Source organism: Podarcis pityusensis (genome assembly GCF_964106645.2).
Source record: "Podarcis pityusensis genome assembly, chromosome: 2".
In the NCBI taxonomy this organism is placed as follows: domain Eukaryota; kingdom Metazoa; phylum Chordata; class Lepidosauria; order Squamata; family Lacertidae; genus Podarcis; species Podarcis pityusensis.
Genome location: NC_138029.1, coordinates 113,727,140 through 113,741,020, shown reverse-complemented (window position 1 = coordinate 113,741,020; position 13,881 = coordinate 113,727,140). Strand labels below are relative to the sequence as shown.

At 45.0% G+C, this 13,881-nt stretch overlaps 1 protein-coding gene across 1 annotated transcript; it reads left to right on the top strand.

Moving 5' to 3' along the window:
• The first annotated feature begins 1,182 nt into the window (after positions 1-1,182).
• On the top strand, positions 1,183-12,133 carry LOC308469831 (E3 ubiquitin-protein ligase TRIM39-like). Its single transcript, XM_080992821.1, has 8 exons — positions 1,183-1,418; positions 2,442-2,976; positions 3,644-3,739; positions 5,503-5,730; positions 6,942-6,964; positions 8,330-8,442; positions 9,187-9,219; positions 11,124-12,133. The coding sequence occupies exons 2-8, from the start codon at positions 2,575-2,577 to the stop codon at positions 11,639-11,641; spliced, it is 1,413 nt and encodes a 470-aa protein (XP_080848947.1). The 5' UTR covers positions 1,183-1,418; positions 2,442-2,574; the 3' UTR covers positions 11,642-12,133.
• Positions 12,134-13,881: the final 1,748 nt, after the last annotated feature.

The window sequence follows — 13,881 nt, the reverse complement described above, 5'->3', positions numbered from 1 at the left end:
GCAATACCCTACAATCAAATATATATATATATATATATATATATATATATATATATATATAATAAATAAATATTATTTATACCCCGCCTTCCCCAGCCAAGACTGGGCTCAGGGCGGCTAACACCAGACATAAAACAATTGATGAAATACAACTTAAAAAACAAGATTAAAATGCAACATTAAAATGCAGCCTCATTTCAGCAGAAACTCCAAAACTTTTTGGGGGATGAAAACGTCAAGTCTTCACAAAGGCTAACCATCCAGACTGGTCCTACGTGGGCCAGAAAAAAGCCAGGAAAGTCCCCAAGTAGGAGTGGTGAAGGTGGGGCATAGTTTGGTACCTGCTGAGGCAGGAGCAGTTTATTCCATAAATTAAGAGAAGTAGCAAAGAGTTTGGGGGTATCGCCTTAAATCTCAACAGGCTTGTTATAGCATGAAGTTTTGTGGGTTAGAATCCGCTTCATCAGCTATGTGATGTGCAAACCACAGTTATTGCAGGAGCATTTGCGCTCAGATTTGGGATGGGGATAGTAAACAGTGTCGAGAACAGAAAATTAAATGGGGGAGGGGGGGAATACAGCGATTTTGAACTTGGGTGGCCAGCAGATGCAGAAGAGGAGAGAGCTTCTGCAGCTTGAACAGCTGTGCAAATTAGGAGAGGGACGATTGAAGCCGACGTCATTTGCAATTTGCGTGCCCTGTTACACCTGTTGATTTGTCTCCTAACCTGAGCAAACTTGAAAAGTGAAGGAGCCCCGTTCCCATTTTGCATCTGCCCATGTCTACGACTTTTAAAAAAAGAGGACTTGTGAATGAATGCAAACTAAGCCCGGTGGCCCCTTCGTAGAAAAAGCAGTAGCGCTAGGTTATAATATCATAATGAAGCTGAGCTACGCGGAGCCATATAACCGCCAGAAGGCATCGCGGCGCTTGTTACACCTCCCCACGTGCAACGCCTCTTCCGGCTCTTCGGCAGAGCCTTGCAAAGCGAAAGAAAAAGCGGAGATTCCATTGGGCACAGCTGTTACCAATCCCGGCCAATCAGAAACGCCGGAGCCGCCCTTTGCGCGGAGGGAGAGACGAGAGGCGGCGTTCTCTTCACCATCAGGGAAGCGTCGGAGAAAAGACTACAACTCCCATGAGGCCGTTCTGCGCGGCTGCCAGCGAAGCGGGCGAGTACACGTGCCGCAGAAGCTTTTGGGAACTGTAGTTCGGTGTTCTTACTAGGCGCGCCCGGCGGGTAATTACAGCGCTGTGTTTAAAGGGGCGAGAGTTTGCAGCGCTTGTTTGCTTGCAATTTCTTTCCGCTCCTGCGTTTGTTCGTCAAAAGTCTTCCAAGTTTTCCACTGCGGAGGCTGCAGTTTCTGCTGCTTTTAAACGGGAGAGCCCCCTTTCCAGGGCTCCAGTTTGGGTTGACTGTGAGTTGTTTGGGTAAACTGAGCTGTGGCTTTTAAAAGTATTTTATGTGTTTGTCCTATCAGGTAAATCTGCGTCGATTAGGACGATCGGACTTAATAATACAAATTAAGCTGACTCCCAGTTCGCATAATAGTGCAAATCCTTTGTTTACATCCTCTACGGGGGGTGATGCCGCCCGCAGTCTGAATGTCTTTTAACCACACTGGTGCTCTTTTAGATTTTGGATTTTGGACTACAGTTCCTGAGGCTGGGAGTTGTAGCCCCAAACATCTGGCAGGCAGGTGCTTTGCTCCTTGATTTGGGCCACCCTAGAGATCTGAGAGCTGCTGGTACTTTTTGGCTTTAATGCTGTTTATGTGCTACAGCTACATGATAGATAGTGATGTACAATAATGGACGAAGCTAATTGGCACGTACAGAGTACAGGTGTCTCGTTTTAAGTAAATTCTACAATATATTACTTTGTTACTACTACTCCTGGAGAATTGCCATGACCTGAATCTAATTATATAGGACTTGCACAAGGGCATGTGGGCTGGAGAGAGACACTGTATGTTGTTTGTTCCTTAATTCTCAGTATTATACATTTATATCCCCACTCAAGGCTGCAGTTGTGGGTCTCATTTCCTCCATGTTATTCTCTAGCAACCCACTGGCTGAGAGGTGGTGACTGGTCCAAGCTCACACAGTGAGTTTCATGGCTGATTTTGGCTCACTGGTCACTTAAAACTCCTCCACCTTATTCTGCATTCTTGGGGTGGGGGTGTAGATGTGAGTGAACTGGGGGAGTGGAATGTTTTGATGACTAAATAACAGAGGCAAGGTCTGCTGGATTGGTTCTCTGTGGGGCTAGACTCATGTACCACCTGCTCCTGTTTCTGTTGCTCTTTTCATGGCACCCTCCCTTCTCCGGGAGCTTGACACGGTGGAGCTGGAGTTGTCCTTTGGGAATTGCAAGATGATAACTCCAACCCCTTCTCTCTCTCTCTCTCTCTCTCTCCCCCCCCCCCCCCCACTTGCAGACTGGAGCAGTTCAAGACAGAAGAGTCTTTTGCAACTTGTTCAGTCAAAGGTGTCTCCAAATTCTGCTGGATAAGAAAAGCCAAATCCCGTATTTTAATCTGCACCACATTTTTTTTTTTTTTAAATTGAGCCATGGACAGAGAGAACATCACGTCCATGCTTTTATTAGAGACAGTTTGTTCTGTCTGCCAGACTTGTTTCCGTGATCCTGTGATCCTAGACTGCGGGCACAATTTCTGCCGTCCCTGCGTGGTGAAGTGCGAGGAATTTTGCGGGAGTGTCCTCTGCCCTCTGTGCAAAAACCCTCAGCTGAGTCGGAAACAGAACATGAAATTGGGCACAGTCACTGAACTGTTCCAGCAGCTGACCGTGTGTGCAAGACAAGCGTCAAGAGAGGATGAAATCTGCCTGCAGCATGAGCAGCCCTTGATTTTTTTTTGTAAGCGTGACAAGGCCCTCCGCTGCTCGAAATGTGTTGAATCCGTGGAGTCTCCAGCTGTTCTGGGTGTGGCAGAAGCTGTCCAAGAATACAAGGTGGGGTTCCTCTATAGGTGAGATTTGAGGGGTGGGGAGAAATAATCTTTGCATGTTTTAAACAAGGTGGCTGAGCTAGAGGAGAAGGACTGTGGATAGGGAGAGAGCTTGTTCCCTGAGGCTGTGTACACATTATACCTTTAAAGCATTCTCTCCAACCCCCTCAGAGAATTGTGGGAGCTGTAGTTAACCACTCACTGAGTTACAATTCCCGGCAACCCTCTAACAAACTACAATGCCCAAAATTCTTTGTGGGGTGGAAGGAAGTTATTTCAATGTGCTTTAAAGGCATATCGTATATGGAGCCTGTCATTGGAAAGGCTCTTTTATGTTCTGTGCCTAATGAAGTTGTCAGCTTGGCTAGGACGGAAGTCTTGTCCTGGCCTCGGGGACAAGGGGAGCACTGTGTGGTTTGCTGAGGACTGGGAAGAGGGCATAGGAGACTGGGAAGCTAATGAATTGGAGTCCAGGAACAAACTGAGTTGGGGAAGAGGCAAATGCCTTGAAAGAGGAAATCAAAATGAGGAAGACTGACTAAAAATGCAAGCAACTGAGAATGAGGACCATTTTACAGGGTTTAGTTTTTGGAAGGTCGTTGCTTTGGTTTTGGGCCTCGCCCTCTAGTACTTGCAGCAGAACTTCTGAAAGGCCCATTCTTTCTTTTCAGGATCGTTACGTTCAGCATGCTGACACTATAAAGAAGGAGAAAGAAGAGATAATGGCACACAAGTTAAGCACAGACCTGGAAAGCCAATCGATGCTTGTAGGTAGCCACTTCCACTGGGAAGCGATCAAGTAAACTCGGCTTCTTCAAACGGTCTTGTAGATTATTAGAGGTGGCGCTGTGGGTTAAAGCACAGAGCCTAGGACTTGCCAATCAGAAGGTCGGCAGTTCAAATCCCCGCGACGGGGTGAGCTCCCGTTGCTCGGTCCCTGCTCCTGCCAACCTAGCAGTTCGAAAGCACGTCAAAGTGCAAGTAGATAAATAGGTACCGCTCCAGCGGGAAGGTAAACGGCGTTTCCGTGCGCTGCTCTGGTTCGCCAGAAGCGGCTTAGTCATGCTGGCCACATGACCTGGAAGCTGTACGCCGGCTCCCTTGGCCAATAAAGCGAGATGAACGCCGCAACCCCAGAGTTGGCCATGACTGGACCTAATGGTCCAGTCCATTAGGACCCTTTACCTTTTATTGGTCCTATTATAAATTAAATATTTATATTTCTGGGCTTCTTTGTCTTTTGTTTCTGGAAGCTGGGAGTGAAAGCTTTCCAGGGCAGGGATAGCCAATGCCGCACTCTCCGGACGCTGTTGGTCTGCACCTCACCTCCCCCCTTCGTTGACAATTGGCCATCCTGGCTGGGGCTGATGGGAGTTGTAGTCCAGCAACATCTGCAGGGCACCATATTACCTATCCTGAACAGTTCAGCCTGAACTATGTTCTTTCCTGGAAACGTACTGTTGGTGACAGATAAGACAACTTTTATGCTGGCCCCAAGGCATCACATGCTGGGCACCTGGGTAATATGCATGGGCTGTTAAGAATCATTCCTGTTAATGTACAACTTGATGCATTTTATAGGGTTGGGGAGCATGTTGAGATATATTTATTACAGTGGTACCTCGGTGTTACAAACACTTCGGGTTACAAATTCCAGTAACCCAGAAGTAGTACCTTGGGTTAAGAACTTTGCCCTAGGATGAGAATGGAAATCACACGCCAGCAGTGCGGCGGCAGCAGGAGGCTCCATTAGTGAAAGCGCGCCCCAGATTAAGAATGGTTTCAGGTTAAGAAAGGACCTCCGGAACGAATTAAATTTGTAACCCAAGGTATAGTCATACCTCATGTTACGTCCGCTTCATGTTATGTTCTTTCAGGTTACGTCCCGCGGTGACCCGGAAGTACCGGAAAGGGTTACTTCCGGGTTTTGCCACTCACGCATGCACAGAAGCGGCAAATGACGTCACGCGCATGTACAGAAGCGGCGAATCGCAAACCAAGTGTGCATACATGCGCTGCTGCGGGTTGCGCTCTTTTCATGTTGCGAACATTATTATATACAGTGGTACCTCAGGTTACATACGCTTCAGGTTACATACTCCGCTAACTCAGAAATAGTGCTTCAGGTTAAGAACTTTGCTTCAGGTTGAGAACAGAAATCAGGCTCTGGCGGCGCGGCGGCAGCAGGAGGCCCCATTAGCTAAAGTGGTCCTTCAGGTTAAGAACAGTTTCAGAGTTTCAGGTTAAGTGCGGACCTCCGGAATGAATTAAGTTCTTAACCTGAGGTACCACTGTAAGTGAATCATTTTAAAAGACATACGGTACCCTCCTTCCTCAGGGGCTTTTGTAGGGATCTGTGTGTGTGTGTGTGTGTGTGTGTGTGTGCGCGCGCGCGCGCTTTGGTTACATTTAAAGATTTCCTTTTGTATACCACTTGCGTCCTAATCCTGTGCTGACCGATTTCCTGTCTTCCAATGTGCTCCTTCCCCCACATCCCCACTTCCAACACATCTCCATCTGCTTCTTGAAGGAAAGGGCAGAAACCATCAAGCAAAGGATGACGTCCGCTTTCAAGGAAATAAACGAGTTTCTGGCACAACAAGAGAAGATTCTTCTTGCCCTACATGCTGAGATGATGCTGGACATTGCGAGGGGAAGGGACAAGCACGTGGTCAGATTGTTTCGGCGTGTCGCCTTTCTGGATACCATCCTCGAGGAGATGGAGAAGTGTCACCGGACGCCAAATGAGCTCCTGAAGGTTAGGCTGTGGCAGAACTGGCAGGGGCTTTTCTCTTTGGGGTGGGCTGGTACCAAACTCTCAATTCACTTTACCACAGGCGGCCTTATAGCCACTTTGCGATTCCACTCCTTGTTAAAAACTGTTTCACTCTGCAATTCTCAGGCTCTTCTTGGTGCTAGCTAGTGATGAGCCTCTGAATGTCTTCTTGTGTACTTTATTTCTGTTTCTATCTCTATTAATTTTTTTACCTATCCTTCACCATGAGGACCTGGGGAAGGTTACAACCATTAAAAAATAATACATTTAAAAATACCTCGTTTTGAGTCCGGGATCCGTTCTGGAGCCCCGGATGCTAGACGAAAAGGATGCATGACAAAGCGCTGCTCTGTGCACTTGTGCAGAGTAGTTTGCGCTTCTGCACATGCTCAAAGCGCGATTTAATGCCTCTGTGCATTCACAAGCAGCAAACCTGGAAGTAACTCATTCCGGTACTTGCGGGTTTGCCGCGGACATTCGACGAAATGGAGGCTTGGCGAGGCAGACTCAAAACGAGGTACCACTGTATTAAAATTTCTGGGGGTTGGGCAGGGCCTCATATATCTCCTATGCTGATCTGCCTCACAAGGTAGATGTTTAGATAATAAGAGAAACACCCACATATGCTGTTTCAAGTTCCTGGGAAGAAATGATTAATATATATATAGGCTTGGATTGTTTTTGGGTTGGCTAAATTTTTGTGAAACATCTCTCACTGCTGTGCCACCAAATGTTGGAAGCGAAGGTTCCCTTCTTTGCCATATAAAGTAGACTGCCATCAGCTGCTATTTTGTGAACGTTGCTAATACTGCTTTATGGATGTAGTGATTAATCATATAATGCGACTTTTGCTTTAATTATGATGTTTAGCTTTCTTTTTTTAGCTGCTGCCTTGTTTTATAGATCATCATTGTTTTGCTGATTGGTTAATTATTCTATATGATTTAGGCTGTATTTGTGATGTTCTATTGTTTCTTTATGGCTTATTGTTATTTATTGTTTGTAAGCCACTTTGGGATTTATTTGAATGAAAAGCGACATAGAAATCTAATCAATCAAATCGGGAGCATTGCTCTCTGAAATCTTCCAGAATTGCCTGAAGCAGGAACTGAACTACATCTCTCTCTCTCTCTCTCTCTCTCTCTCTCCCCTCCCCTCCCCCTCCCCCTCCTTCTCTCTCTCTCTCTTTATAGGGTGTTAGACGCACCATGGAGAAGTAAGTGGGTCCCGTAGCAACACACATCCTGCAGAGTAAAACATGTTGGCAGTTCTGGCTTAATATTGTGGGTTTGTAATGGACGCTTGTCCCAGGACAATTGTCCCAGTTCCAGTCCATTTTTCCATCTGGTTCCAGGCTTGGATAGCCTTTGGGTTTCTAAAAGCCCCATGTTACCTCCATGCCCTGCCTGTAAACCTGAGGTTTTCTGATGAACGTATCATCCTTGGTTAATAGTTAGCAAACACACTTGGCTGCTGCTGCTGTTCTACACCCAACATGGGAGGGACAATTTGGGTAAATGCGAATAAATAAATACAGTGGTACCTCATGTTACAGACGCTTCAGGTTACAGACTCCGCTAACCCAGAAATAGTACCTCAGGTTAAGAACTTTGCTTCAGAATGAGAACAGAAATCGTGCTCCAGTGGCGCGGCAGCAGCAGGAGGCCCCATTAGTTAAAGTGGTGCTTCAGGTTAAGAACAGTTTCAGGTTAAGAACGGACATCCAGAATGAATTAAGTTCTTAACCTGAGATACCACTGTAAACTTAACTCAAAGTAGAAACTGTAAAAAGATTTAGACAGATTTTTCTGAGCACTTGAGGTCAAAAAAACGGTAATTGAAAACAACTGTTTTCAAGACATTTCATTCCAAATCTCCTAGACAGAGAAGTTGATGACAGGTGGTTGTCCTGCCGTCACCCCCCAAATAAATCCTGGCTACACCCATGACTCCCAAAAACCTTGGAACAAACCCTGCACATTATTCCCCTTCCCCACAGCCTCTCTTTGGAGCAGAGGAAGAGGAGGCTGAAATTTAGGCCAGGTAATGAGAGAGGGTAAGGGACTCAGGTGGTGCTGTGGGTTAAACCACAGAGCCTAGGACTTGTCGATCAGAAGGTCGGCGGTTCGAATCCCCACGACGGGGTGAGCTCCCGTTGCTCGGTCCCTGCTCCTGCCAACCTAGCAGTGCGAAAGCACGTCAAAGTGCAAGGAGATAAATAGGTACTGCTCTGGCGGGAAGGTAAACAGCGTTTCCGTGCGCTGCTCTGGTTCGCCAGAAGCGGCTTAGTCATGCTGGCCATATGACCCGGAAGCTGTACGCCGGCTCCCTCGGCCAGTAAAGCGAGATGAGCACCGCAACCCCAGAGTCGGTCACGACTGCACCTAATGGTCAGGGGTCCCTTTACCTTTACCTAATGAGAGAGGGTAACCAGAATGCTTCACTGCTATGCATACAGCAATTGGTAGGGGTCCCATTGAATTGGGGTCTCTTGCTATAGTCCAGATTGAGCTCATTTGCTCTTTTCTGTTTACTGTTTCTGTTTTGTGAGGTTGGTTGTTTAAAAAATATCTTTTTCCAGATTTGAGGAGGCGTTTGTGAGTCCAGTGGCTTTTCCACCAGTAAAGCGATGGGGACTCTATGGTTGGCATGATTTGACGTTCCTTCTGCACTCTGCTGTAGAAAAATTCACAGGTGAGAGAAGGGCTGGGGCAAAAAAAGTTAAAATGGCCCCGTAGTATAGTACTCCAAAAGTGTGTGTCTGCTGCTTTAGTCAATGAGCCTGGCAGGATGAACGGGCAATTCTGAGCATTGCTTCAGAAGTTGGCAATAGTTAACTGTGTGGAGGGCAGTGGTCAAAATGGCTTCTTTTTAGAAGAGTTTGGAAGAGTTTGGATTTGATATCCCGCTTTATCACTACCTGAAGGAGACTCAAAGCGGCTAACATTCTCCTTTCCCTTCCTCCCCCACAACAAACACGCTGTGAGGTGAGTGAGGCTGAGAGACTTCAAAGAAGTGTGACTAGCCAAGGTTACCCAGCAGCTGCATGTGGAGGAGCAGAGATACGAACCCGGTTCACCAGATTATGAGTCCATTGCTCTTAACCACTACACCACACTGGCTCTCTCTTTTAGGTCTTGTTTTGGAATTTTGTTACCTAGGACAGGGTCAGGGAAGCTTTTGCAGTCCAGGTTTCCTTCTGGGTGACCTTCTGAGGGTCACATTCCAGTGATGGAGGGGGCCAGAAGCAGAAGTGGTGGAGCAGCATCTGCAGATGTTCTACACTCATTCACATGTGCCTCTGTCCTCCACGTTTTGTGAAGAGTTCAAGGACGCATTGCGGATGGGCAAAAAGTCTGAGTATGAAGCAGTGGGTGGGGAAAGAACTGTTGGAATGAGTTATGTGCTTTTGTTTAATGTGTGTTCTTTCCCCCCCAGGCACTCTGGTATCTGGATATCCAATGCAGGAAGGTAAACATGAGAGACCAATGGGGGGCCAAATTCACAGGATGGCTAGTTGGAATACAGTGGTGCCCCGCAAGACGAAATTAATTCGTTCCGCAAGTTTTGTCGTCTAGCGAATTTTTCGTCTTGCGAATCACGAAATCCCATAGGAATGCATTGAAAATCAATTAATGCGTTCCTATGGTCAAAAAAAGTCAAAACAAAGCCAAATTTGGTACAACAACAGTTTATTAACTGCTCTTTAAAGTCACACATACTGTAAAGAGCAGTTCAAAAATTGAAGGGAAAATAAATTAACTTTATAAACATGACAGAAAAACATTTAAAAATCACAAAAATTCCCAAAAAACCCCCACAAGCTCCCAGATTCCTGCAGAAACCTCTCCAACTGTTCCCCCAGCCAGCCAGCACTCAGAAATTCAAACTCAGAAAAATTTTCAAAAAAAAACAACCTTGCCCAATGGTCACAGAAAATCACAAAAATTCCCAAAAAACCCCCACAAGCTCCCAGATTCCTGCAGAAACCTCTCCAACTGTTCCCCCAGCCACCCAGCCCACAGAAATTCAAATCCAGAATTTTTTTTAAAAAAACAGCAGAGTGGCCCAATGGTCACAGAAAATCATAAAAATGCAGAAAAAAACACACAAGCTTCCAGATTCTTGCAAACCCCTCCCCAACTGTTCCCCCAGCCACCCAGCACACAGAAATTCAAATCCAGATTTTTTTTAAAAAAAACAGCAGAGTGGCCCAATGGTCACAGAAAATCATAAAAATGCAGAAAAAAACACACAAGCTTCCAGATTCTTGCAAACCCCTCCCCAACACCAAGTCCTTGAATTCCAAACACCCCAACCCAAAATCCAACCCCCCAAAAAAAAGTTTTAAAAGCTTAACTTACCAAATGGCTGCAAAAGAAGTTTTGGAAAAGCTTCAAAAATCACCAAAGTCTTTAAAAACCTCAAAAAAGGCTACTATGTACACTGCATTCTATGAGTTGCTCCTCGAAGTCAAGTCGCAACTGTATTAATGGTGTTAAGAAAAGGGAAACAAACTTGCAAGACGTTTTCGTCTTGCGAAGCAAGCCCATAGGGAAATTCGTCTTGCTGGGCAAATCGCAAACGGAAAAACCTTTCGTCTAGCAAGTTTTTTGTCTTGCGAGGCATTCGTCTTGCGAGGTACCACTGTAATACCTTTCAGTCATCAGATGATGGGCTGAAGAGGAACACTTTAAAAAGAGTTCCTCCTGAAAGTTGTTAATGAGGGCAAAGGATGTACCTCATTCCAGAAATTGGGAACAACCCGGCCTCCCCCCGGAAGGCCTGCTCACAAGTCAACACCATCATTATGGTGCCATCGCTGTTTTCTATTGCCAGGCAAAAATACACTAGTATTTACCCAGGCCTTTGGATCTTAATTTTCTACTTGTCTTTTAGTTGAGTTTGATCTGCTCTTTTAGATAGATTATTGGTGCATTTTAGGTTGTGCTCGCTCTTGCTCACAAGTCACTTTGAGTTGATCTTTCTGAAGAAAAAGTGATTAATGAATATGCTAAATAATAGCCAGGCAGCCCCGAACAGCAGCACAATGAACTTATGAACTTGTTCATAAGGCACAATATCAGGTGGTTGTTTTTTCAGCCGGAACTCTCCGGAACTCAGTTCTGTCACCTCTCAGGTGGGCACCATTGCCATTCTAAGAGAACAGGGGAAGTGTTCACAGTGAATTCTGGCACCTCTTTCCCCAGAAAAATAGCACTGTACGATGGATGAGGAGTGAAGGGTGCTCTTTAGGCAGACTTTGGAGCCAGCCACAGCTGGACAGCATTTCTCCCTAGTTCAGGTTATGAATTGTTCTCAGCCTGACTGCTGGTTTTGCCATAATTTACATTCTCCTTCTCTCTGCCTTCTAGTAAGTGTGACTTTGGATCCAGACATGGGTAGCCCGCAGTACTCCCTATCTGATGATCTGAAAAGTCTGTGGAAAGATGGCACTCTAGATCTGTCTGTGACTGGTAATGTCCCTGGCCACCTTCCTTTTGTGTTGGGACGTAATGTATTCACCGCAGGCCGCCACTGCTGGGAAGTCACCGTGCACGGTGAGAACGACTGGGCTGTGGGCGTGACCAGGATTTCTTTGAAGAGGAAGAAGAGAAGCACAGCTGCCTTTAGCCCCTCAGAAGGGATCTGGGCAATAGGCAAGTGGAAAGGCGGCTATGCAATGTTCACTTCTCCCAAAACTCCTGTGCCCATGAGCGGAGAGGTGCTGAAGAGGATCCGAGTGTCCTTGAACTGTGACGGGAAGCAGGTGTCTTTTGCCAACGCTGACAGTGGCGCTGTGCTTGCCAAGTTCCAGACAGCTTCATTCTTGGGGGAGTCCCTTCTCCCCATCTTCTGGTTGGACGGAAAAACCTGCCTCTCTGTCTCTTGAGGCAGCCATGTTTCACCCCACAGGCCCTCCTGCCCACTGACCTCCAGCCTCTCGTTCCTCACTTCACATTTCCCTCTACCACTGTTCCTCACCCCTGACTCCACCATCCATGGAAATGACTCTTCTCGTGGTGTGGCATCGTAGGCCGAATCTCTGTATTCGCCTTGGCCGTTTGCTTAGTACGTTTAAGGGAGTTTCTCAGCCAATGAGGGGCCTTCTGTGAGATTTTTTGTTTTTCCCAGCAAGAGAAGAGGATCCTGATATGAGGAGGGTTGGGGGTTGAACCCGGTAAATTCAGGGTTTAGTATTCCATAAGAGAACACTCCTGTTTTATTCACCACAATTTGTTTTATAGTTGTGAATGAAGCAAATGTTCATTTTTTTAAAGAACAAAGAGCACGTGTGTTCACTTTTTTGTTTTGTTTAGGTAATGGGAATGGTGAATTTGGGATGGCTTTTAATGAACTGATCCAATAAAAGGTTTGTACTTTTGTGGTTTCTTTTTTTCCTTCCAATTTTTTTTATTAATTTTCACAAAATTATAAACAAACAAGACAAACAAACAAACAACCACAGATCATAATCTTATTAAAAATTATACTTATTAACATTGTTAAGTGACTTCCTCGCTTCTCCTTGGTTGAATTTCCATGCATATCCATTTAACGGTTTTCCAAATCACAGTTCTTATAAAATTTACCTTTCGCTTTAACATCTTTCAATCTTTTCATTTTGAAATTATACAAACTGATTCATCACTTAACCTATATAAAATCCTAAGCCAATTAGTTATCTGCAAGTTATTTCCAACTAATTTAACTTAACTTATTTAATTAAATAATCATTAATTCCCCCCCCCCCCATTCTTCCCGGTACTCCTCCTCCTCCTGGTCGTGGACTCTTAGGTCGGCTAGCTCCAAAAAGTCCATCATCTTCATCTGCCATTCTTCTATCATTGGTAATTCTTGGGTTTTCCACTTTTTAGCTAATAAAATACGAGCAGCAGTTGTGACATACAAAAATAACCAGGCCTCTGGTTTCTTTATGAATATATATTTCAACATTTTTTTCAATTCATTATATATCTTTTCCCAGAAGTCTTTCACTTTGGGGCAGGTCCACCACATGTGATAGAAAGTTCTTTCCTTTACTAGCATTTCCAACATAAATTATCACAGTTATGATATATCTTAGCTAATTTAACAGGAGTTAAATACCATCTGTACATCATTTTCATTATATTTTCCTTTAACACAGTACATGCAGTGAACTTAACCCCTTTCTTCCAGTGTCTTTCCCAATCCTTGAACATGATATTGTGTCCTACATATCTTGCCCAATCAATCATCACAGATTTAACTTTTTCATCTTTTGTATGCCACTCCAGCAATAGCTTACACATTTTAGACAATTTTTTACTTTTATTATCCAACAACTCAGTCTCTAACTTAGATTTTTCAGAAGCAAAACCATTTTTCTTATCCAGTTTGAACAATTCATTAATCTGGTAATAGTGTAACCAATTTAACTTACCTTCAACTTGATCAAATGGTCTTAGTTGGTTCTTTTACGTCTTTCGCCCTCGCCCTTCATGCTCAAATGTCTGCTGAGCATTTATTTCCACATAGCCCCCCCCCCCCCGAAATCTACTCCTGTAATCGATCTGTGTGGTGGTTCTCTCAGCATATATTCACAACAACCTTGTGGGGTAACCTAGGTTAAGAGATGAGCAGAAGGAAAGGAGGACCTGCTTCTATTGGTAAAACCTATTTGGTGTTTCACAACCTTAGCCAGACCTAGCAGAGTACACGCAGAATCCATGGAAGCAATTGGCAACTTGGCTGCAGACAGGATAGAGGAAGCAGGAACCAGGAACTTGTAGTTAGGTGTTTATTATATACAGTGGACTATTTACAGGAACAGAACACGGATCTTTAGCTAGCTCTCTCTGACACGACTCACAACTCTTACACTGACACAGAACTCTGAACCTCATGAACTCCTAACACATTCCAGTTAGTAGGCCATTAATTATCACTCCCTTGAGAGAGCTTGACCAATCAAGGAGCGGTCTCCATGTCTCTGTTATCACCAGGCAGACTTACTCCTTCAGATTGCCTTCTGGCTGTCTGCCAAACCTTAATTGACTCTGTGTGAGTAGCTGCATGTACACAGTTTCCCAACAGCTTTTATAACTGCTTATCACACACAAAGCACCATCAGTTAAAAGCACATTTAAA